The sequence below is a fragment of the Aspergillus niger genome (assembly GCF_000002855.4).
Source record: "Aspergillus niger supercontig An04".
Lineage (NCBI taxonomy): Eukaryota > Fungi > Ascomycota > Eurotiomycetes > Eurotiales > Aspergillaceae > Aspergillus > Aspergillus niger.
The window spans coordinates 899,057-921,017 of record NT_166539.1 but is presented as its reverse complement, the minus strand read 5'-3'; the positions used below and the strand labels follow the sequence as shown (position 1 = coordinate 921,017).

General features: G+C 52.3%; 9 protein-coding genes across 9 annotated transcripts; 5 read left to right on the top strand and 4 right to left on the bottom strand.

The window, feature by feature from the left end:
* Positions 1 to 45: 45 nt before the first annotated feature.
* An04g03680 (uncharacterized protein) lies at positions 46 to 1,058 on the bottom strand (the record flags this gene model as incomplete). The annotated part of the gene is made up of 3 exons (XM_001401698.1): positions 46 to 565; positions 624 to 705; positions 815 to 1,058. 3 exons carry the CDS (start codon positions 1,056 to 1,058, stop codon positions 46 to 48), a joined length of 846 nt encoding a protein of 281 aa, XP_001401735.1.
* An 88-nt stretch (positions 1,059 to 1,146) lies between these two features.
* On the top strand, positions 1,147 to 3,005 carry An04g03670 (hypothetical protein; the record flags this gene model as incomplete). Its single annotated transcript, XM_059747436.1, has 8 exons — positions 1,147 to 1,212; positions 1,238 to 1,298; positions 1,492 to 1,606; positions 1,974 to 2,087; positions 2,198 to 2,378; positions 2,606 to 2,727; positions 2,774 to 2,872; positions 2,951 to 3,005. The coding sequence occupies 8 exons, from the start codon at positions 1,147 to 1,149 to the stop codon at positions 3,003 to 3,005; spliced, it is 813 nt and encodes a 270-aa protein (XP_059600502.1).
* Position 3,006: 1 nt separating this feature from the next.
* An04g03660 (uncharacterized protein) lies at positions 3,007 to 3,838 on the bottom strand (the record flags this gene model as incomplete). The annotated part of the gene is made up of 4 exons (XM_059747435.1): positions 3,007 to 3,144; positions 3,210 to 3,269; positions 3,354 to 3,548; positions 3,725 to 3,838. The coding sequence occupies 4 exons, from the start codon at positions 3,836 to 3,838 to the stop codon at positions 3,007 to 3,009; spliced, it is 507 nt and encodes a 168-aa protein (XP_059600501.1).
* Positions 3,839 to 4,185: 347 nt separating this feature from the next.
* An04g03650 (hypothetical protein) lies at positions 4,186 to 5,700 on the top strand (the record flags this gene model as incomplete). Its single annotated transcript, XM_001401695.3, has 2 exons — positions 4,186 to 4,344; positions 4,408 to 5,700. The coding sequence occupies 2 exons, from the start codon at positions 4,186 to 4,188 to the stop codon at positions 5,698 to 5,700; spliced, it is 1,452 nt and encodes a 483-aa protein (XP_001401732.1).
* A 1,002-nt stretch (positions 5,701 to 6,702) lies between these two features.
* On the top strand, positions 6,703 to 9,773 carry An04g03640 (uncharacterized protein; the record flags this gene model as incomplete). The annotated part of the gene is made up of 3 exons (XM_001401694.3): positions 6,703 to 7,906; positions 7,960 to 8,669; positions 8,721 to 9,773. 3 exons carry the CDS (start codon positions 6,703 to 6,705, stop codon positions 9,771 to 9,773), a joined length of 2,967 nt encoding a protein of 988 aa, XP_001401731.1.
* A 1,093-nt stretch (positions 9,774 to 10,866) lies between these two features.
* Positions 10,867 to 13,037, top strand: An04g03630 (uncharacterized protein; the record flags this gene model as incomplete). The annotated part of the gene is made up of 4 exons (XM_001401693.3): positions 10,867 to 11,570; positions 11,638 to 11,884; positions 11,955 to 12,868; positions 12,944 to 13,037. 4 exons carry the CDS (start codon positions 10,867 to 10,869, stop codon positions 13,035 to 13,037), a joined length of 1,959 nt encoding a protein of 652 aa, XP_001401730.3.
* A 234-nt stretch (positions 13,038 to 13,271) lies between these two features.
* On the bottom strand, positions 13,272 to 14,950 carry An04g03620 (uncharacterized protein; the record flags this gene model as incomplete). Its single annotated transcript, XM_001401692.3, has 6 exons — positions 13,272 to 14,316; positions 14,370 to 14,421; positions 14,470 to 14,562; positions 14,628 to 14,691; positions 14,746 to 14,855; positions 14,923 to 14,950. The coding sequence occupies 6 exons, from the start codon at positions 14,948 to 14,950 to the stop codon at positions 13,272 to 13,274; spliced, it is 1,392 nt and encodes a 463-aa protein (XP_001401729.1).
* Positions 14,951 to 15,450: 500 nt separating this feature from the next.
* Positions 15,451 to 16,102, top strand: An04g03610 (hypothetical protein; the record flags this gene model as incomplete). The annotated part of the gene is made up of 2 exons (XM_059747434.1): positions 15,451 to 15,956; positions 16,063 to 16,102. 2 exons carry the CDS (start codon positions 15,451 to 15,453, stop codon positions 16,100 to 16,102), a joined length of 546 nt encoding a protein of 181 aa, XP_059600500.1.
* A 144-nt stretch (positions 16,103 to 16,246) lies between these two features.
* Positions 16,247 to 21,596, bottom strand: An04g03600 (uncharacterized protein; the record flags this gene model as incomplete). Its single annotated transcript, XM_001401690.1, has 2 exons — positions 16,247 to 16,799; positions 16,849 to 21,596. The coding sequence occupies 2 exons, from the start codon at positions 21,594 to 21,596 to the stop codon at positions 16,247 to 16,249; spliced, it is 5,301 nt and encodes a 1,766-aa protein (XP_001401727.1).
* Between the last annotated feature and the right edge of the window lie 365 nt (positions 21,597 to 21,961).

The following is a 21,961-nucleotide window of genomic DNA, read 5'->3' as shown; positions in this document are numbered from 1 at the left end:
AAAACCAAAACTCCCCCACAACAATTAATGCAGAATAAACAGGAATCAATAAGACACCTTCGCAAACTGCTTCTGAAACCACCCAATCGCCTGATCCTCCGCTTCCTCAGCCTGCACCCTCACATCCTTGACCATCACATCGGCGCGAACACAAAACCCATGCCCAGCCCCGTAGTAGACCTTCACCTCCCCCACTTCCTCCCCCAGTGCTTTCTCAATCTGCTTGATCTGCGGCATTTTCAACATGTTGTCCAGCTCCGCCACCGCAAAGCTCACGGGGATCTTGATCTTCTCGATATCCCCTGGGATCTTCAGGTTGCTGGGATGGCCGGTGAAACCGGCATCAATCAAGGGTTTGCCGTTTACTTTGTCATCTTCTTCGCCGTGTGCTAGGTAGACGGTGTGTAACCCGCCCCAGCAGAACCCTGCAGCTGCGATGGGGAGGTTGGCGCCTTCGTTGCGGCGCACGGCGGTGAAGAATGTCTTGACGGTGGGCCAGGAGGTGTTGAATTTGTTGTGGTACATGAAGGGGATCATGGCGTAGGCGGCGCAGGCGACATGGTATCTTTTGTGTAGAGTTTACTTTGAGCTGTGAGCAAGAGTAGAAGGAGAGGTGAACTCACGGCTTCTTAATCCAGTCCAGGATAGATGATGTCTTGAATACTGAAGATAGGGTCTTTAAACTCCATACGGGAGCGGCATGTCCTGGTTATCCAACATATATATTGGTATAGCTCTTTCGCAATGCAGTTTTCCATTGTAGTTCTACCCCCGCATGACATGAGTCACAAGCGACAAGTAGTAGTAAACATACCATTCATGAATTCAGGCAAATAAACCTTATACCCTCCCTTATCGGCATAATGATCCGCTAAGATGCGATTGTTGACAAACTCCCACCCAAACGCATCCGGAATGATGACGATGATTCCCTTGATGGGGTTTTCCGTGGACGTCGGCTCCGTCACATATGCATCCCGGCCATGCAAGGTGGTGACTGTCCCTCTGGGCGTAGCGTCCTCGTGCACGTGGCCGCTGAAGCAGTCGGGACAGGACATGATGATATGTTTATGTGACTTAATAGCTGAAGGGATTCGATCTATTATGGTCTTTCCTTATAAGACTGGGATAGTGTTGAGTGAGACAATGGCCAAAATCAACCTGCCGAAAAAGATAAGCTTTGGAAAGAGCGGGGGGACTGATGCTTATGTTGTTTGCTGTCAGTTGATGTGGGCAGGCTAAGTTCGAGGATCCATGGCATGGCTGGGTGAGCTTGGGCAGCTTCGGGATTGCCGGAGGTAAAATGGGTTAAGTCCGGGATAGTGTGTAGAATGGAAGAATGGATACGGTTGGTTCATTTATTATCTCCGATATAATCTCCGATGGGATGGATAATTTAGCTCTGCTTGAATTGGTGGCCTGATTCAAGGTGCGAAGTGGCTGTGCCAGGTACTATGAATGGAGGGTACTGTGGTTGGGGTCATCCTTGAGTTGGTGGAGTTTTGTACGCTCCGAGATTCAATGGCTGGTGCGGGATGAGATTGGATTGGATTGGGGTTGCCGGGATAACTTGTGTATTCGGTAGCTGGAGGCCTGAGCGGATATTGTAAGACTTTAACAATGCTTTACGGCTTGTTGAAGTTCGAATGGCTTTCGTAGGCAGGATAGTTGATTGGTATCGTGCTGCATGATTATTGGACTACGAATTGACAAGCAGATGTACAGGTATACAAGGTTAGCTTTAAAAGAGATGTATTTAGGTATCGTACTGGGGTTACTCACTCTTGAATTGCTGTTCAAGTCTCTTGTCCTACGGTTCCCTTTCAAAGATTTTCTGATATGCGATACGGCTCGCATTCCTTCTCCGGGAAAAAAGGCATGATTATCTGAGGTTCGTCAAGATTAGATATGCAAAATAGCGGACGTATAAAGCCGCTGGAAGATTAGGAAAGATGAATATCTGGGCTTGAGAGAGCCAATGTATGCTACATGATCCCTGTTGCTCACATGCTAGTATTCATGATGTCCGAGAGTAGCAGCGAGCTCTGCTTCGATGCCGTCATTGCAATCTACTCGGACTTTAGGGTGTCCATGAATTATCTCCGAACTTTTCGTACTCAGATGGCACTTAATACTAGTTGATCGACGCCAAAATATTCAAGCCAATAGAAGGCTCTGTTTATCTTAATTGGCACAGAGCAGGCCCACCTCAAGTCCACCAGACGAGTTACATTCCAGTCATAAGCAAGAAGCATGCTGCTCTAATGAAGGTCTTTTGGAGGGAGAACAAAAAGCCCTCGACCAACTCCTTCTCGAAGACATATTTCGATATTGTTTTCACCACAGAGAGTGAGGCTCGTTGTAACACAGTCTCTAAGGTCGTTCACTGCGTTTATTGAAATAAAAACGATTTTCATGGAATTGAGATCGTCTGGCATACAACTCAACCAATGAATACCTATAACCACGATGTATGCTAGTCGGTATCGTTCCTTTCGAGCTGTTGGGTTTCAATTGAAAGCAGCCGGTTTGCTAAAGAGCTAATTTGTAGGTTCCTAAGTCCGGGATTGATACGTCCAGACAGTACTCTTGGAGCCATTCATAGGTCCTGCCTCGCAGGAAAATTTTCTCATCTCCGTTACCCGGCATGAATTGTCACCAATTCTGTATGGGCAGTCAAGGAGACATGGCTTTGCACCGAGTGCTAGCAGTGACGGTGATACGGACGTTGAAGCTACCGTATAGCCAGACTTCAACATTTGGCATCTGACAGGTATAGAGACTGGGTTAAGGTGATGTGCGACAACACCTCAGATTCAGCTCAGTGTGCATTGAGATCAGCAAAGAATATTCCGCTTCTCATAGTAAGACAGTTAACGAAGAATGTTGTGCTTCTCCTTCGCAGAAGCATAGGTTGTATTTCCCGCTGAAGGAACTGTCGTGCTTTCAGGATAATGGGAAATAGCAGGAAGTTTGTTGCTTTGATAGCGAGATCAGCTATCTAAACTACATCTCTATTCTGTAGATGAGAAGTGGGTCAGGATTAAGGAGGAGACTCCATAATGATACTCCATTGTAACTAGTCTCCAAAGTAATAATGACCCGGGAGGACTTTCTTCCGACGGGGTAGTGGCAGCCCCATCCCTGGAGGTGCTCAGTGGCCCTGACCATGATAAGTGAGCTTAATTTGCCTTGGGCAATAAACTGACTGAACTTAAAGCTAGATAGAGAGATGTCTGGAGCAGATCAACTGAGAGAAATCCCAAACCCTGATTCGACACCAACCAGAAAATCACCAGCGAAGGAACGTGTTACTAAAAATGGCACGCGCCGGTGGTTCGGAAAGGAAAAACCGGCAGCATCAATTTGGATTGCGCCTCTCGTTTCACAATGAAATCGTCTTTAATTAGTCGGGAGGGTGCGATGGGGTCCTTTTTAATTTGTATACAGTCTCTTTTGATGCGTAGTCGTGTCGTGTCACGATCAAATTGACCTCCTGAGTCTGGAAGCGTCCAAGGGTCGTACTTCTGATCAGTCACTTCTGCTGGCTGGGGAAAAATCCATTCGCTATTTTATCTCCGCCAGCGACCCAGCCACTCCCTCGTCGGCATCAGCATCAGCATCATCATCAGTCAATCAGCGCCAATCTCTGGCCTTCCCCTCTTGCCATTCGACGACCGCTTGCAGGCTTGTCTTGGAATGATGAGCATCGTCATTATCTGACACCAGTTAACCGCTGAAATCTTGCCGCGGTCCTGCTCGTATTCTTTCCTGGTCCTTTCTCCCAGCCATCACACAGCTTGAGGCCATGGATTCGCGCATGTCTCTTCTTGTCCATAATCTACCATCCCATCCATTATCACTGGCTCTATCTCTAGCTATTCTTGTTGAACTCTGTCCCAGTCTATGGTCTGATTCGTAATATCTTATCAAATCTTCCTCGGGCCACTTCTGCAGCCTATCTTGCTTTTTTTTCTATTCATACCCCCGAATACAAACCTTCGCTATTCATCCGCCAGTTCCGCAGCGTTCCCGGTTAGGCTACCATTTCCAGTTCGCCTCCGATCCGGGTTTTCCACCCTCTTTTCGCCTGGGATAACACCTCCTATCGTCGACTTTCTAGCCGGTCTGCATGCTTAGGGGCTATAGATCTGGGCTCATTCCCGATCGCCCGGAATCCACAGCATGCACATTCCAGCCAATTTCCGCCAATTTGACATCCGTCAGGATGGTCCGGGCAACATTATTAACAATCCCAACAACAACAATAACACCGATGGCAGCCAGGATAAAAACCACGCCTCCGGCAATGATAACTCGAGCAGGAACAATATCATTATAATAGTGAGTGTCTTCGTTCTTCCTTTTGCCAGCAATCACTGATACATCTATTTTCTCTAATTGCAGTGCGTCGCTTGCATCATCTTCGCCGTGGCGTCCGCTTTAATGACCTATTTCGTCTTACGTACCCTCCGTCGCATGAATTGTCGCCCGAAATATCTGCCTGGGAAATTCCTGAAAGACAAGTGGAATAGGTGGAACGTGGGCGTCTCATACGGACAGGTCCCGGGGTCGAATAATCAAAATGCGAACACCACCAGAGACACACCCGCCGAAGGAGGTTCGGAAATGCGATCTACCACCCCCGCCGCCAATAACACTAGCAATGTTCGACGGGATACATCGGTTCGCTCGGTCATCACCCTCCCCGCCTACTCGCCCAGTCCCAAGCCAACGGAGCAGGTCATTGCTCGAGAGGGGGAGCGAGCAGGCATGGATATGGTTGTCGAGTTCCCTGAAACAGCGGAAGAAGAGGAATCCCGCCGAGAAGAATTGATGGAGTCGTTGTATCAAATTCGCTTGCAACGGCGAGAGGAGTTGGCCGACCGTGAATGGCGGCGACAGGAGCGCCGGGAGGCTCGTGCTCGCGGGGACTATATTCGTCTTGAAGAACTTCGGCAGGAGAGTCGAGCCCGCGCGAGAAGTAGCGCGTCTGCCAACGGGAGTGCCTCAAACCTCAGCGCGGCTTTGGCGGAATCTCGGAATCGTGGTCGCGATAGGCGTATCTCCAGTGTCTCATATGCAGAACTGGGCCACGTGCGGCATGATGGGTCTCGTATCAGAGCCACGTCACCCGATTCGGACCGTCGTCCTCTTCTCACCGATGCATCAGCACCCGATCGATCCTCAGGGTCGATTCTCACGGGTGTTCATTCTCGAGGCGAGTCCTACTCGTCGTATCAGTCTGGGGCAACCAACGTTTCCGACGCAGATACTCTAACTCAGGTGCAATCACATGCAGTGTCTGCTCATTCGGCTGATCGCCCGTCAATAGCGGTTGACGAGGGTGATGTAGGTGAACTCAACATCCCGCCGCCTGAGTACGAAGTTTTGGAATGGGGAGAAGCGCCACCGTATACGAGCCCAGTCGCAGAGAGAAACGAGCATGCGCCGCAGCTCCGTGAATTGACCCCTCTGCCCACCATCCATATCGACGTGGCCAGCCCTATAAGCAACACTCCCACTACGCCCACGAATCCTCTGCGAGAAGAGGAGCGGGAAGAGCAACAATCCACCGAACAGCATACCACCGCTAATCAACCTATCAGCGAAGAACATGCCGAAGAAGAACACCCTGCTTCTCAATCAGCCGAAACCCACCTCTTGAGGGATGACACTCATAGTCACCAGTCCTCTTGATTTCTCTATCATCGATATTCCTTCCTAATAACTAGAAGACCTGACAAACTGGTCTACGTTTACGGCTGCCATCCCTTGCCCCTTCCGACCTCGCATTCCAATACCCGTTACGAGCATAAGCGTTTACGACCCTACATACTAGCATATAGGTTGTTTTAATTCCTCTCCGACTCCTGTCAATAGTTTTCTTTCCCCTGGACATTCTGTTTCCCAGCAAGGCGTTTGATTGAAGGCGAATCTATGGACGGCACATCTTGTTTTCTCCTAGCCCACACCAGTCTGCCTGTACATTTAGAGAAGGGGGCACTGTGTTTCTTGGATCCCGTCTGCACATACTATACGCTCCAGCATAAGATGGAAAGATTCCCAATGCAAAAGCTTCATTGGCGATGTGCGAAACTGCTGTTTAAAATAAGATTCAGGAATTTGTTGTTTACTATGTACTCCGTACGGATGGGAAATTTCACAGCTCGTGGCGTAAGCACTCGGAAGGCGGTCAGCCGCTCCACGGGAGGGGGGCCCACGGGAGTAAACAAACCAAAAGCAGCGGGCGAGTTCCACTTGGTCGAGGACGTAGTAACTTTGTTACCAGCCCAACCTCCTCATTTATTTCGTCGCATCATCCACTCGCGTCCCCATTGCGTTGCCTAGCCGGTTAGCCAGGCCTTACCGTGCAATTGTGGTGCTTCTGCGATAGTTTGGAAACCGCAGTGGCTTGTCTTGTCTAAGCAATTGCACTGTTTCCTTCCTTTCAGTTGTGGTTTCCCTGGCTACTTCCTGCTCAAGCCGGGAGACTCGCGCTGCACCGACGCGCTACCAGCGACCCTCTAAACATCTGACTGTCCACCGTGCAGCTTGCAGCCTCAGAACAACGAACGGGTTACCTTCAAGTTTACTTTGCTGATTCAGTCAGCTTAACAATCTGATACCTGTGCGGTAATCAGATTTTCACTCCGTCGATAAATCATCCCCATATCGGCGCGTCACAGATCAGCTGGCAACATGTCGCGCGAAGCAACAACGAACAGCTTCGCGTCATTTGGCTCCGACTTTGACCCTGAGCACGAGGCGCTCGCGTCCACCAAGGAGCTCGGTCATGGTAGCCCCCGGCTTCCGTCCATGCACACCAACGCCCGGAAGCGCCACGAGTACGAGGAAGAAGAGCCCGATTATGCTTTCAACACATCCACCTTCGAGCAATATTTACCAGATTTCTCCCCGGTCGGCACGTCCGAAGAAGAAGAAGAGGCCGACAACGACGACAGCATCTCCATCGAGGCCGGACGAGGCCCGACGAAACCTCCCCGTCGACTGGACGACTCGAGAAACTCCTACATGAGCATCGAAAACAGCGTTCGCTCGTCGTCACCCGCCGTTAGACTCGATTATCCTACTTCTAATACCCCTCAAAAGTCCGCTCTGCGGAACCCGGCGAGAAGAGCGGTCAGCGATAGTCTCCGAAAGGATGCGCAAATCAGACGCGCCAGCCTTGCCCATAAGGAGAACGTTGATCCTCACACAGCCAAGTCGAACCGCAAAGAGCGACGAACTTTGTCAGACATGCACGCAAAGGTTCGCGATACATATGAAGGATCCCTGATTGAGGACGAAAGACCTCCGGCTATGGCCAACAGTACGCGTCCGACACGTTTTGGAAACCCCAACCTCTCTCATCAGATTGCCGATGCGGTGGAGAAGGCTTCCCAGGAGGCTTATGCTCGCGAACTTCGTCGTGGAAAGTCTAGCACCAACTCGCGCAACATGGCCCACAATGCGGGTGATACGGCTACTCAGCAGTCATTCCTACTACCGGATCTTCCGAACTTGTCTGAGTTGGTCTCGGGCGTCTATGAAGACGGCACACCCGTGTATGCGCGTCAGAACAGAGCACGGACGACGCGCTTTGTCTCCCCTCCACATGATGCTACTGATGTTTCGTTGACCCGCGAACACATGCCGCTAGATGCCGTCCCCATTCCGGAAGATGAGAAGGCACTCTTCGTTTCATTGAGACTTTTGCAGGACAAGGTTGCAGAATTGGAGAGATCCAAGTCTGACGCTGAACGGAGGTTGGATGACATGAAGCGGGAGAATGAGTCTTTGAGGACAAACAAGTCACGCTCAAAGGACAAGCATGGCCGCAGCCGACCGTACGAATCCGAGGAGGATGACTACCGCAGAGATCAGCTTGCCAGCGATAACCAAAGTAAGTACTTTTATACTATTTTTCCGCGACACTCAACTGACTTTGTATGCCAGAACTGGATGCCGCCAACTTGGCTTTGCAGAATAAACTCGACATTATCGAAAGAAAGGCCCAGATTCAGGAGTCGACTTTGAAACGGCTGAACCGAGAGCGAGACATGGCGGTATCACAGTTGGGGGTTGCGTATTTGGAAAGTCAGGACCTCAAAAGCGAGAACGAGAGTCTGCGCCAGGAGAATGCAGACTTGAAGTCGCAGATATCAAAGATCCTTTCCGCGGGCTCCAGAGCCCGTGACGATACGGTCGAGTCAGAGCAGTCTTCTATGACTGATGCAAGCGACGAGGATAGCCAGCCTGATACGCAGCATAGCAGACATACGAGCCGAAGCACCAGGGAAGTTACCGGCAAGAGCTCGCGATCCAAGACTAGACGACAGGAGGACTCGCGCGCCAAGATCTCGACGCAGGTTGACAAGGAAATATCCCGGCTTGAACAGGAGCGTGCAGAAGAGGCACTATTTTCGATCGACGTCCCCCGCACCAGGGAGAAGTCGAAGTCAAAATCAGGAAAATCCAAGAGCCGGTCGGAGAGCAGTGATGTGAGCACCAGGAAGCAGTCAAACACTGGCAAACAGCGCGTCAAAAGAGTAGTTGTCGAGGAGGTGGAGGAGACGGAGCCTGTTGAGTCGAGTGGGGAGGTTACTGGAAACACCAAGAAATCAAATGCAACTGAGCAGGACTTGACTCTGTTGAGCTTCGTTGATGTAAGTTGCCGTCCATGTTTCACCACATACACGTACTTACTCCAGTTCCAGGAACGTGAAATTGCTCAACTACGAAAGACTCTGGAAGAGGAACGCCTGGCTCGGAAACGGCGGCAGTCGAGTACAAGCAAAGAGCAGACTGCAAACGAGACCGGGAACACGACCCGGCAGAGCTTGTCCAAGTCGACGATTCCCAGAAAGTCTTCCCTCAAGGAAAGCAAGGGGTTGCCGTCTAGACCCGCCTCGGCCATGGGCGACTTGACCGCCAACTCCAAGGCTAGCATGACTGAAGGAGAAAGTAACTTGTCGGTGCCTGTCGAACGCCCCAGACGGCATTCGGACAACTCCGTGCCCGCTGCTTCTCAGCGACGCCGGCGGCGGATGGCCGAAGAGATGACTTCGGCCTTTATCCTGCCTGATATCACATTCAACCCTGCGCATGTGGTGGATAACAACCTTGCAAAGCTTCCTGAACCCGCTCAGCGTGCACTTGACAGTGCCACCAAGCACAATGGCAAAAACTGCACGGTCTGCAAGCAGACGATTCCGGGTGGTTCTTGTGATCACACCGCAGAGGCAGTGAAGATTCCCAAGCCCGTTCCAGTCTCGGAGCGTATGCCCGAGCCGTCTGTTTACAATGAGGAGCCTACCATGCGGCCCGCGCAATCGCCGGAACTTGCCCTGGCGACCGTGCTCAAGGCCTTGGAAGATGAGCTGGCTCATCTGAAGATGCAGCTGGTGGCATACCAGGGCTCATACAACAAGCTGGATGCCTCGCTGAGCAAGCGAAAGAGGAAGTCTCTGGGTGAGAAGATTGAGAAGCTGTTGAAGGATATCGACATGAAGGCCGACCAGATCTATGCATTGTACGATGTCCTTGAAGGCCAGAAGCAGAATGGCCGTGAGATGACCGAGCAGGAGATGGAGGTGACTCTTCAGTCGATCGGAATTGATACAGCAGGGCGGACAGCAGATGTCACTGCCACCACGGACAAGTCGTCTCGCAAGGAACCGGACTCGGAAGACGACGATGAGCTCCCTTGGGAGGGATTTGAAAGTACGCTGGAGATGACGGGCAGGACTGGTGGAAGCCGTCGCAACTAGTTGAATACCACGGCCTTTGAGCTTTCCCTCTTTATGTTTCCTTAATTTGTTACAATGGTCTTGAGCATGTCTGTTTCTAACTGTGTACTTTTCTCTATTCCCCTTTTCTTTTCTTTTCTATTCTTTTCTCTCCAACTCTCCTAGTCTCGTGCAAAAGTAATGTTTTCGGATCAGGTTTCCGACTGACTTTGGTGTATGTCCCTGGTTCTTGAGAACGTGATGATGCGCAGGTTCTTTTGAGTTGAATCTTGAGGAAATGTCCACCGTGCGTGTGGCGTGTGACTATCTCTGAGAGTCCTCGGACTTGTTCACGTGCCTGTCGCTTGAGGTTGGTCTTGGACGTCGACGGACTGAATAAGATCTCCGTCCAGGCGTTGATCTCGCGGCAGGAAAACGACCCGACTTGCCCCTTCTCTCTCTTTTTATCCTCTTTCTTTTCTTCTTTCTTTCTTCTTAATAGTGTTGGATACAGCGTTCTCAATGGGATGCAGGGGGTGCCTAGCCTTGTTGAATTGATCATTGTCTGTATGGGATGGGATTGGATAAGGATGTGTTTAGAACAGTAGCACAGATGAGTCAATATTTGCGTACATGCAATGTTCGTTTAACTGAGTAGGGGGTACCTAGCCATGTAAGGGACGCCGTGTTACACCGTGCAGGAAGTAAAGAATGGAGAATGATGCATGTCGCATTCTGGTCTATACAGAATCAGGCATCGGCAAACTCGCGGCGACTAAACCCGAGGCAGGTTTAGCGGGGATGACAAGCTTCGGGCGAATCTTTGGCTCATCGCCTCTTCGGCTTTCTTCTTATCCACTGCCTTCTTCTCCCCAGATTTTGTTCCCACCCTTTCTTTTTCCGTAGATTTTATCCCCTCCGGCTGAATCTTAACTTTGAAGTACCTGGAAGTTTCCCCAGACGGTTCCCCTGTTCTTCACGACCAGATCTATATATGACCTCCACAGAACCACCCGAGATCCGGAGTTCTCACACCGACAATCATGTAGATACTACTGCTGCAACGATATCCGCGCCCGAGGCCGACGCCTCACATCTCCGCAGAAATCCGGACACCCAATTTCTCTCGCCCGCCATGTCGGTCGACTCCTCCATCGACGGCGACAAAGACAGTGTCAACACCGCCATCCATGACGGCAGCTCCGCGCAGACTCGTATACTTGCGCCGGCACCTATTCCCGAATCCTCTCAGTGGCGGCGCTTATCAGTAGATGATCATCTCGTCGCCAACAGTAGCGATGATGACGAGAGCAGCTTCAGCGACAGCGACAGTGACAGCTTCAGCTCCAGCGAGGACGAAGAAGATAACAATCTGATTGCGAATGAGGACGATCCCAACCACAACGACACAGCCGACGAAAAGCCCGTAACATGGTCCTCACTACCGAAAAAGAGCCAACTTGCCATCCTGACCATCGCCCGTTTGTCAGAGCCACTCACCCAAACCTCTCTGCAAGCGTACATGTTCTACCAGCTCAAATCGTTTGATCCGTCATTACCGGACTCGACCATCTCCGGGCAGGCAGGCATCCTGCAGGGGAGTTTCACGGCGGCGCAGTTCCTGACGGCTGTGTGGTGGGGACGGCTGGCTGATGCGGAGTGGATGGGGAGGAAGAGAGTGTTGCTGATCGGGTCGCTGGGGACGTGTCTCTCGTGCTTGGGGTTTGGGTTTTCGCGGTCGTTTGTGGCTGCTGCGGTGTTTCGCACGCTGGGGGGTGTGTTGAATAGCAATGTGGGTGTGATGAGGACGATGATTGCGGAGATTATTGAGGAGAAGAAGTATGCTTATCCCCTGTACCCTTTTGTGAAGAGAGGATGTGTGTTGCTGATCACTGAAACTCTGCAGATATCAATCTCGAGCGTTCCTTTTGCTGCCCATGTGCTTTAATATCGGCGTCATCATAGGCCCAGTGCTGGGTGGTGCCCTGGCTGATCCGGTCAAGAACTATCCTCAGATATTCGGGCCAGGCACATTCCTTGGTGGTGCGAATGGGGTCGAGTGGATGCGCAAATGGCCGTTCCTGTTGCCGAACCTGCTCAGTGCGGTATTCATCTTCTGCTCGTTGCTGGCGGTATTCTTTGGCTTGGACGAAGTACATCCCCCATTTCTAACTACTTCCCTCTCCAACTTATCAACCATCAGACTAACAATAACCACACCAGACCCACGAAACGGCCCGCTACCGCAGCGACTGGGGTCGCCAACTGGGCCACCGCATCGCGCGCGCCCTCCGCCGGACCAGAAACAAAGACAGCAAATACTACCAACGCCTAAATGAACACCCGGACGACGAATCCCTCTACATCGACGACAACACCTCCCACCACCACCGACGCAGCATCAGCATCAGCAGCCGCTCCTCGCGCCCCAAACCAAAGACCCATCAACGCCCCAAATTCCGCGAAATCTACACCCGCAACGTCCTCCTCACCCTCCTCGCCCAATTCCTCCTCGCCTTCCACACCTCCGCCTTCAACGCCATCACCTTCACCTTCCTGCCCACGCCCCGCGCGCCCCCGGAATCCCATCGTGGCTGGTTCCACTTCTCCGGCGGTCTCGGGCTCCCCTCTTCCCGCGTCGGCCTCGCCACAGCCATTATCGGGATCATCGGCCTCCCGTTGCAGATATTCATCTACCCCTGGGTGCAAGGGTATCTGGGTACATTGCGATCCTTCCGCACCTTCTTACCCTTCTCCTCGTTGGCGTACGCCCTCATGCCCTTCCTCTTACTTCTGCCGAGAGCAGCATACATCGTCTGGCCTGCATTTACCGTGGTGATAGCGCTGCAGGTCGTGTCGAGGACGTTTGCGCTACCGGCGGCGGTGATTCTGGTGAATAATAGTGTGTCGGATGCGAAGGTGTTGGGGACGATTAATGGCGTGTCGCAGAGTATTTCGTCTGCGGCGAGGACGTTGGGCCCGTTCCTTGGGGGGTGGGGGTTGGGAGAGGGGTTGAGGGAGAATTTTGTGGGGGGTGTTTGGTGGGGTCTTGCGGTGGAGGCGGTGCTGGGGTGGGTGGTGTTGTGGTTTATTTGGGAAGGGAAGGGGATTGAGAGGAAGAAGAAGTCTTCTAGTAAGTAAGTAGGAGGGAGGATGGAGGTTGGGGGGGTAGGGGATGAGTGGCTTTGTGTACATAAATGGTATGCATATAGATATGGTGTGTATATGGATGGGTGGATGAATGGGTTGGGATGGGTTATGATAGACGAGACGGCCTTTATTGATTATGAATATGTTTTTTCATGATTACTAGTCTGTTCGTTACAAGTTTGAAGTAGAGATAGTATGAAGATCAGACTGGAAAGTTGGGTAGATAGATAATATCACTCGAACAAATGCATCATGAGTCCTTCCTCAAGAGAAACATAAAAATAAAGGTATACTAGATGGCTTATAACCCGAAACATTATATTAATTTCATAAAGACCTTACTCTTACTATCCATACCATTTTACCACTCCAAAAAAAAAGGGGTGTGGGTTATATAGATTCATCCTCCGCCAACTCCTCATCCAACTCCCTATAAAATCCCGCCACCAAAAACGCCAACTCCAACGCCTGCTTCTCATTCAACCTGGGATCACAGAACGTCGTATACCGCTCACTCAGGCCCTCCTCTGTCAACCCTCCAGCACCACCCACACACTCCGTCACCGCCTCGCCCGTCAACTCCAAATGCATTCCACCCAAGAACGACCCCGCCGCACGATGTATCTCCAGCGCCTGCTTCAGCTCGGACAAGATATCACTGAAATGCCGCGTCTTCACTCCTGACGGCGTCGCCTGCGTGTTGCCGTGCATGGGGTCGCATTGCCAAACGGGAATATGTCCCGAGGCTTGTACGGCGGCGATATGAGCGGGGAGGTACTGTGAGATCTTGGCTGCGCCGTAGCGCGATATGAGGGTCACCTTGCCGATTTCGCGGGCTGGGTTGACAATGTCCAGGAGGGAGGTTAATTCGGCGGGCGTCATACTGGGGCCAATTTTGATGCCGATGGGGTTGGCGATGCCTCGGAAGAATTCGACGTGTGCGCCGTTGAGTTGGCGTGTGCGGTCGCCGATCCAGAGGAAGTGCGAGGAGGTGGCGTAGTAGGAATGGGTGGTGCTGGGAGAGTCGGGGTTCTTGAGGTGTCGGAGGAGGCTTTGTTCGTATTCGAGGAGGAGTCCCTCATGGCTTGTGTAGATATCGACAGTCTCGACGCCGCGGTCAGTGTCGATGCCTACGGTTTGCATGAATCGCAGGGCGTCTTTGACGCGATTGACGATCCGGGTGTATTTCTCCCGGATGGAGGGGGTGATGACGTGCCCGAGACCCCAGTCGAGAGGGGAGTGCAGGTCGGCAAGACCTGAGGAGAGAGAGGCGCGCATGTAGTTGAGTGTCGCGGCGGAGTGGAAGTAGGCTGAGACCAGCCGGGAGGGGTCTGGTTTGCGGGACTCGGGGGTGGCGTCGAAGCCGTTGATGTTGTCGCCGCGGAAGGAGGGCATTTCGACGCCGTCGATGGTTTCCATTGGGCTTGAACGAGGTCTATCCGTTATTAGAGGCATTGCTGTTTATGTAAAGAAAGAATGAAAACTCACTTGGCGAATTGACCCGCAATTCGAGCGATACGGACGACAGGCTTGTTTGCTCCTGAGAGGTATTAGCATGGTTCATTGTTATAATAGGAAGGAGACTTACCCCAAATCAAGACCAAGCTCATCTGAAGAAGCAGCTTCACCTTGGCTTCAATCATATCCATATTGCAGTAATCGAACAGCTCCGCGCAGTCGCCTTGCACAGTATCAGTACCAGTACCAGTATCAGTCATAATGCGGAATCTAAATCCGTGTACTCACCACCCTGAAGCACAAAGGCCTTTCCTAGCGCAACATTTTTCAAGCTCTTCTTCAAATCATCCACCTATAACTATATCAATTTGTCTGTTCAGCTCTCAGCCGAGCGATATGATCGCACCTCCTGAGTCGTAACCAACGGCGGGAGCTTCTGCAGCTTCGCCAGTGCGGCTTGTACGCCCGCCGCATCGTCATAAACGACATCCTGCTTAATGGGCTTCGAGGCCCAGGCTAATATGAGTCAGTCATCACATTACATTCTCTTCCCAGACGAATGAAGAAAAAGGGGTATACACACAGCTAGGGGACCATTCTGACTCCGCCATTGTGAGAGAGTCGGTGGAGGCAGCGAGGAGTAGTGATCGACGCTAGGGCGCTGTCAAGAGTGGATGTGATTCCCCACCGCTCTTTGAATGAATGACTGCAACGAAGCAAGGGAATTGAAAGAAGGGAATAATCTGATGGGAGTAGTAGAGGAAGAAGAAGAAGAAGAAACCAAGATGAGGAATCAAAGAAAAAGACAACAAACACGTTACACTTTCAATTAAATTTAATTCAATGCACAAGAAAAAAAAAAAGAAAATCGGTTATTCGCGGATTTGAACTCTTTTGAGTCACGCTTGTCCCGCTAACCCAGACAGGCAATTTGCTCTCTTGTCTTTGCCAGGGACTCCGACGTCATGTGTTCTCGGTATCGACCAGAGTTAACTTAATGTAGCTGGGTTATCTTCATTGTTTTGCCTCCGACCTGACTAACTACTGACAGTCCGATTTCAAACCCATCTATCTTGCATTAATCAATCGATCAATCAATCAATCAATCACCATGTCCGACTCCATCCCCTCCGCCCACGATGATGAACAACATCAACACCAACAACACCACCACCCCACCAACGCCGAAGACCGCAAAGCCGCCGCCGCCCTCTCCGCCCTCAACCCCAGCCATATCGCCCCCGACACCCCCAAGTCCGCCTCCACTCCCTCCGCTGCAGACCAAGAGGCCTTGGGCCAGGCAATGAGTCGCTTGGAGATAGCCTCGGGACAAAGTGGTGGTGCTGGTGGTCGTGGTGGGGTGCAGAAGCCGGCAGAGGCACAGAAGAGGGTTCCGGTAGAAGCGACTAAGAAGAAGGCGGCTAAGGTGGCGGTGGAGGATGTGAATCTCCTGGTATGTCAATACCTTATAGAGAGATTTGGGCGAAGGCTAATTGGGATGGTGGGGAAGATCGAGGAGTTGGAATTGAATAAGAGCACTGCGACCGAGTTGTTGAGGTTGCATGATGGGAATGTGGTGGAGGCGATGAGAGCCTTTGTCTCTGTCGGTCCGGGTCTGTGAGTATGACTGCATTTACTGGGGTGGTGGGTTAACAGTTGAGCTGGTCTCGCGCCTACAAACCATATCCTTATTATAATGATAATGAAGTATGAATCTGTGAAGCAAACACGTGGATGTATGTTGTATGATGAATATAACATGAATTTCCAATACTATAATCCAACCATACGCCACTAGACAACAAAGGGGTATGTAGTATAACCATAACCATAAACAATTATCCAGTAACCAGAATTTCATGCATAAAAGTAGACCAATCCAGAGCGGAAAAAAATTAACCAAAGATCTACTCAACAAGGGGGCTTCCCACTCGTGGCTTATACGCCAGACTCTTTCGTCTGGCCGCCTCCAGTTTGGCCCGCAGCTTCTGGTTTGGCTCGCGCGCCGCAGCCGGCGTTGTAAAGAGCCCTTGCCGGGTCTGCTTCGGAGGACAGGTCTGTTGCACGAGTTTCGTCCGCTGCGACAGGTAGAATGGTGTGGCCGGTGACATGCCAATGGCATCCATGTCAAAGGTGTAGCCAGGGGTCTTGGGCGTGTGGCAGTACCGCTGGTCTGCTTCCGTGTGACCGGCGCCAATCTTAGGAGTGGCGTCGGGGGTAGATGGTTCATCACGCGAAGAGGGTGTCGCATCTCTGGGGGTGGATTCTTTGGGAGGGGCAAGGCTGGACCGTCTGCGGTTTGCAGATGCACTCGCTGCGTCGGTCTTGACGAGAGTGCCGTTGACGTTGCTCAAAGCGCGTGGTTCCATGCTCTTGCGACGCTTCGCACCACCACGGGGAATAATAGACAGATCGACTTCGTAGTGTGCCTCATCGAGCCATTTGTTCTCGCGTTCGCAGCTGCCCACTGTTAGTACCGTGCATTTATCGTAGATGGTGAAAAACTTACTCAAGGACCCAGCCAACTCCAACACATTTGACAAGGCCTCTGGCATGTCGGACCTTCTCCAGAGTTCGAACACCTCCATCCTTGTAGACGACATGGGTGATTCCCACTTTGCCCTCCTTGGGCTCTGTTCCCTCCTCCGGAGATACACTGGCGCGAGGGTTCCACGACCAGTTCTTCACGCATCGGGCTCCCATTTGCTGCAGAAGCTCAATGAAAATGCCACTGGCGTCCTCTCCCTCGGTTGTGTGCACATCAACATATACAACAGAACCCTGTAGGGCGAGCTTAGGAGCGGTGATGCTTGTGCGAGGCGTTTTCGTTTTCTTCTTAGGGCTGGGAGAGTACGAGGGCCGCTTGGGCGGTGCAGGCCTTTGAGCCTCGACATGTTTCTTAGCTGTATCAGGAGTATGCGATTGACCGAGTGACTGGCGCGCAACCGTTCTTTGTAGTCGGGGCGATTTGCGAGGTGAGAGCTGGGGCGCATTCTGCGCGATGGGTGCAATCGACATGCGGAGTCTGGAGGACCGCCCTGGGGAAGAGGCAGAGAGCGAAAGACCACGCTTACGCGACATCTTCAACGGTGATATTTGGCCTTCGGGCTTGAGTGGAACCTTAGAAACCGTGTGTACAGTCTGCATCTCAGGAATTCTGTTCTTCACTGGTGTAGAAGGTGCAAGAACAGGAATATCCTCGAGCTCTCTTTCCTTCCCTGGCTGCGCCTCAGAAGCAAGATTGTCAGGCACTGACGGCACTGCGTACATGTTCTCCTTATCCTCGCTTGCATCGGTCACAGCCTCCTGGCTGCTCTCAACTACCTCTGCGGGCTGCTCCAACGGCTCTTCGAGGGTCTCAGTATCGCCCGCTAGTTGCGAACCTTGATCTTCATCTTCGTAGATTTGGGGGATGTCAGCATGCTTGTCAGTTTTCTGCAAAGTGTCAGGTTCAGCCAACGAAGCCTCCACTTGGCTGGGCATGTCGCCAATGGGCTGTGACGGCTCGTCCTCATAAATAGCAGGCATATCGGCATCATTGCTGTCTTCCTCCAAAATAGGCGAGTTGGGCAATGAAGCCTTCTCGGGGCTTGGCTCATCACCGACTAGTTCCGGATCCTGATCTTGCTCCTCAGGTTGAGTCATATCAAAATCATTCAAATCTTCTTGCGGAGTCGGCAACTCGGCTGATGAAGGTTGATTTGGGTCCTCGGCCATTGGTTCCGCTTCCTGCTCCTGATCCTCATTGGACTCAGGCACATCGACGACCTCGCTCTGTTCCTGCGGCGCAGGCGAAACAGGCGAAACAGGCATTGGAGTCTCCTCGTGGGCCAGCTCATCATTTGTTTCAGGCTCCTGCTCTTCAGATTCAGCAACCTCAGGCGCATCGACATCTTCCCGCTCTTGATGTGGAATTTGCGGCTCGGACGATAAAGCTTCCGCTTGCCTGGAGACATCAGGATATGAAACCTCAGAGGTACTAGTAACGTTGCTAGACCTCCTGCGGCCCCCCAAAGAGAAGATACCCCTACGAGGGCGCCTCGCCTGCGCCTTCTCGGGGCTATTAGACTTCCACTGTCTAAACTGTTGCGCCAGTGGTGTGAAACGAGGGGCGTTGTCGAAGACTAGTCCACGAGTTGATCTACGACGAGGCGTTGCATGACTGTGCTCAACGAATGGGTCTGAGAGGTCGACATTATTTTGCGTACCATTGCCCATGGCTGCTGCAGCTGTAGGAACATTCCTCGTGCTGCGTCTGATAGGGCTTTGCCTGATATGGCTTTCAAGGATACGCACAGGAGAAAGGACGCGTCTGGAGGCGTTCTGAGCCTGGCGCGAAGGACTGAAAGGATCTTCCGCTTCTTCGACCTCGTATGGCTGGATGGGAACGAGGTTGGGTGGGATTCGCTCGGTCGCTTCGAAGCCTACGAGCGTTGGTTCGCTGTCATCGAATGTGTACTGGTCGTCCACGTCGTCGAAGTCGTCAAAAGCTTCTGCAGCATTCTCCTCGTCGCTCGCCTCCAGCATATCCGGGTCGTCCTCCGTCTCCGAGCCATCACGGTCATCATTGACAGGCTCGGGGGCTGCTGCGTGTTCGACGAATACATCCTCGAGGCCTTCAACCAAGCTGCTTCTTAGTCCTGTGTTGGCTGGACCTGGAGCATTCTCAGTTGCCGGATTTGCTGATTCAGTCTGCTCTTCTGCCTCTTGATCGGGCTGCTCGGCATTTTCCTGGTCATGTCCGACTGAAGTCTCGCCTTCAAGTATGGGTTCACGCGTCTCACTGTGCTTTGCTGGGCTCAGGTCCTTCTCGGGCTGCGAAGCGGAAATGTCTTCCATTTCCACGGTGTCCTCTCTAGTTTCGGGGGAAGGAACCTCAGCATCAAGCTCTTGGCCATCTTCAGCGTATTCGGTGGTATGTTCCTGAGGCTCGTTCTGATCCCTGTTCTCACCAATCTCCTCATCTTCACCCGTTGAGTGAGTCTGCTCAGCCTCGGATTCTCTGACAAGTTCAACGTCAGGCTCGGTAACGAGCTCTTTGACGGGAGATTCACAGGGTTCCTCGGTAGGCTCTGTCGCTTCTCCTTCGACAGACTCCTCGGTCTCCTCCATGGGTGGCTCCACTGACTCCTCGGCAAATTCTCCCATGGGTTCCTTAACAAGCTCATCGATATGCTCCGTCGGCTCAACAGCAAATTCTTCAGCTGTTGCCTCTGCGTATTCCTCCATAGGCTCCTCCATAGGCTCGACGGGCTCATCAGCAGGTTCTTCCTCGGGGTCGTTTCTGAGCTTTTCTTCGAACTCTTCCTCGAACTCTTCCATAGGCTCCTCAGTGGCCTCGACCAGCTCGTCGGCAGATTCTTCTACATGCTGGTCATTGGGAACGTCACTATCAACATGTTCCTCATGTGTCGTGACGTCCTCAGCCGCATTGCCCATGTCGTCCTCCTCATACTCTATGGTCTGCTCCCGATCAACCTCTTCGTGCAGAGTGTCTTCGTCGGACTCTTCTGCAACGGCCGGGGATTGCGTATCGATTTCTTTGGTCGCATAGTTATCATCCACTCTCTCCGGCAGCTCTTCATCAACCTGCTCGTCTTCACTCTCAAAATCCTTGGCTCCTTCGAAATCGGTCATTCTAAGCGGCGATTCGTCGACGTCAGGAGTAGCAGGTTCTTCCACATCCTCTCTAGGGTCAGCTTCATCATCCTCGGTTATGGGGCCTCTGCTTGCAGACAGCGAGCTTTTGAATGGTGAAGCAATTCTTTTTGCTGGGCTCTGGAGGAAGGAGACACTGTGTCTCAATGGGGTTGACGTGGATTCGGCATGGGCCTGTGACGTGAACGACGCCCCGAACAAGCCCTTTCTGGGTGACGCCTTGAGAGGAGAATTGTGCCCCGGGGTAAAGTTGGGTTGCGACAAAGGCCTGCCACTGTCTAAAAAGACGCTGCCTCGCTTCGGGGTCTCCAAGTGTGCCTTCCTGGGCGACAATTTGAGAGGTGAATTATGTGTTGGGGAGAGATGAGGCTGCGATAATGATTTGGGGTCATCGCGAAGAGCGAATGCTCCACGCTTGGGTGTTTCCCTCAGTGAGAAATTGAAAGGCGAAGGGGGTGGTCGTCGAGCAGGGCTGGACATAAGGAGTGTGTCGTTAAAGTCGATCGATCGTCTAGGGCCAGGCAGAGGCTCGCCATTCTCGTCAAGTGATTTCCGGAACTTTCCAGTGATGTTGATTTTCTTTACTGGTGAACTAAGGCCGGTATTCTCTGATCCGTGTTTGTGGGGTGAGTCGACAACAAATTTGACCTGATCTTTGTCGCCGCTTAGCTCGTCATCCTCTCCATCCGAGTCGACATACGACGAAAGCGCTTTGGCGACCTGCGTTGTCTTCTTTGGCGAAAGAGGTTTCGGACCATCCTTCTTAGCCGTTCCCGGCTTCCGACCCTTAGCGGAGGTCGCTGCAGGTTTGCGAACTGGCTTAGACGCAAGACCCGCCTGGAGTCCAGGCCCTATTGTTCCTCGTCGTCTTCCAGCAGTCGGCGGGGGGGATGGCTCGCTCATTTCTTCTTCTGCAGTATCAGACGGATCCTGAAATGTAACCTTCTTCTTCTTCGCTGGTCCACGCAGCATGTTCGATCTCGCGGTCGCAGAGTTCGTCGCAATATACACACGCTTGGGTGCTTCGCGCGATGAAGAGAAATCAATGTCCGTGAAGCCTTTCGCATTCAACCGTGTGTTCTCCTTCACAGGATCGACTGGCTTGGTCGACTTTGTTGTTGTAGAACCCTTCGGTCGTCCTCGCGTCTTTGGGGCGGTTTCGGTCTTTGCAGGCGTCGCAGGCTTAGTCCTCGGTCTCCCAGCGCGCTTCTTTGGCGCGTCAGACTGAGCAAGCTCATCATCGTTGTCGCTGCCCGATTCCGCGTTTGTAGTGGGCGTGGGCTTTCTACCACGACCGGTCGTGCTAGTTGTGGATTTAGTCGGAGGTCGGCCCTTAGGTTTTGCTACCGTCGTTGTCTTCCTTTCGGAGAACATGCCAATCTCATCGTCTGTCGACTCATCCGCATCTTCCTCCGCGGGCTTGCTTGCTGCTGCTGTGGTCCGGCTGCCTCTTTTCCTCGCTTCGGTGGCAGAGCTAGGTGCCCTGGCTTTTGTCGTTTTGGGCGCAGGTTTAGCAGATGTAGTGGTCGTCGAACCCTTGGTTCTTGTGCGCGTCGTCCGCTTGGGCGGCGACTGTGGGATGACTGCTGCGCGAGCCATTGTGTGCTGATCAATATTCGGAGTCGGTAAATGCTACCGCGCGGGAGGTCGGAGGTGGTGTTGTTGATGTCCCGCTTCTGTTGTGGTGTGTCGGTGGCAGCGGGGACTCAGTACTGAATTGCCGTGCTCATTGTGCGTCCACTGGCGATAAGTGAACAATCACTTGCTTTAACCCCGGAAGCTTGTATGCAGGGTTAAAGTAAGCAGGGGATGGTGGTGGTCGAGTTGGCGTGGTTGTTGACTAGTTAGCAGTGGAGGCCGATCATCGAAGTCGCCCGAGTGGACGCTCCTGTTTGTGCCGCTTGCTTGTTTGGGCGATCGGGCGGTGGTTCCCCTGGTAACGCGACACGTGAGGGAAGTGGGCT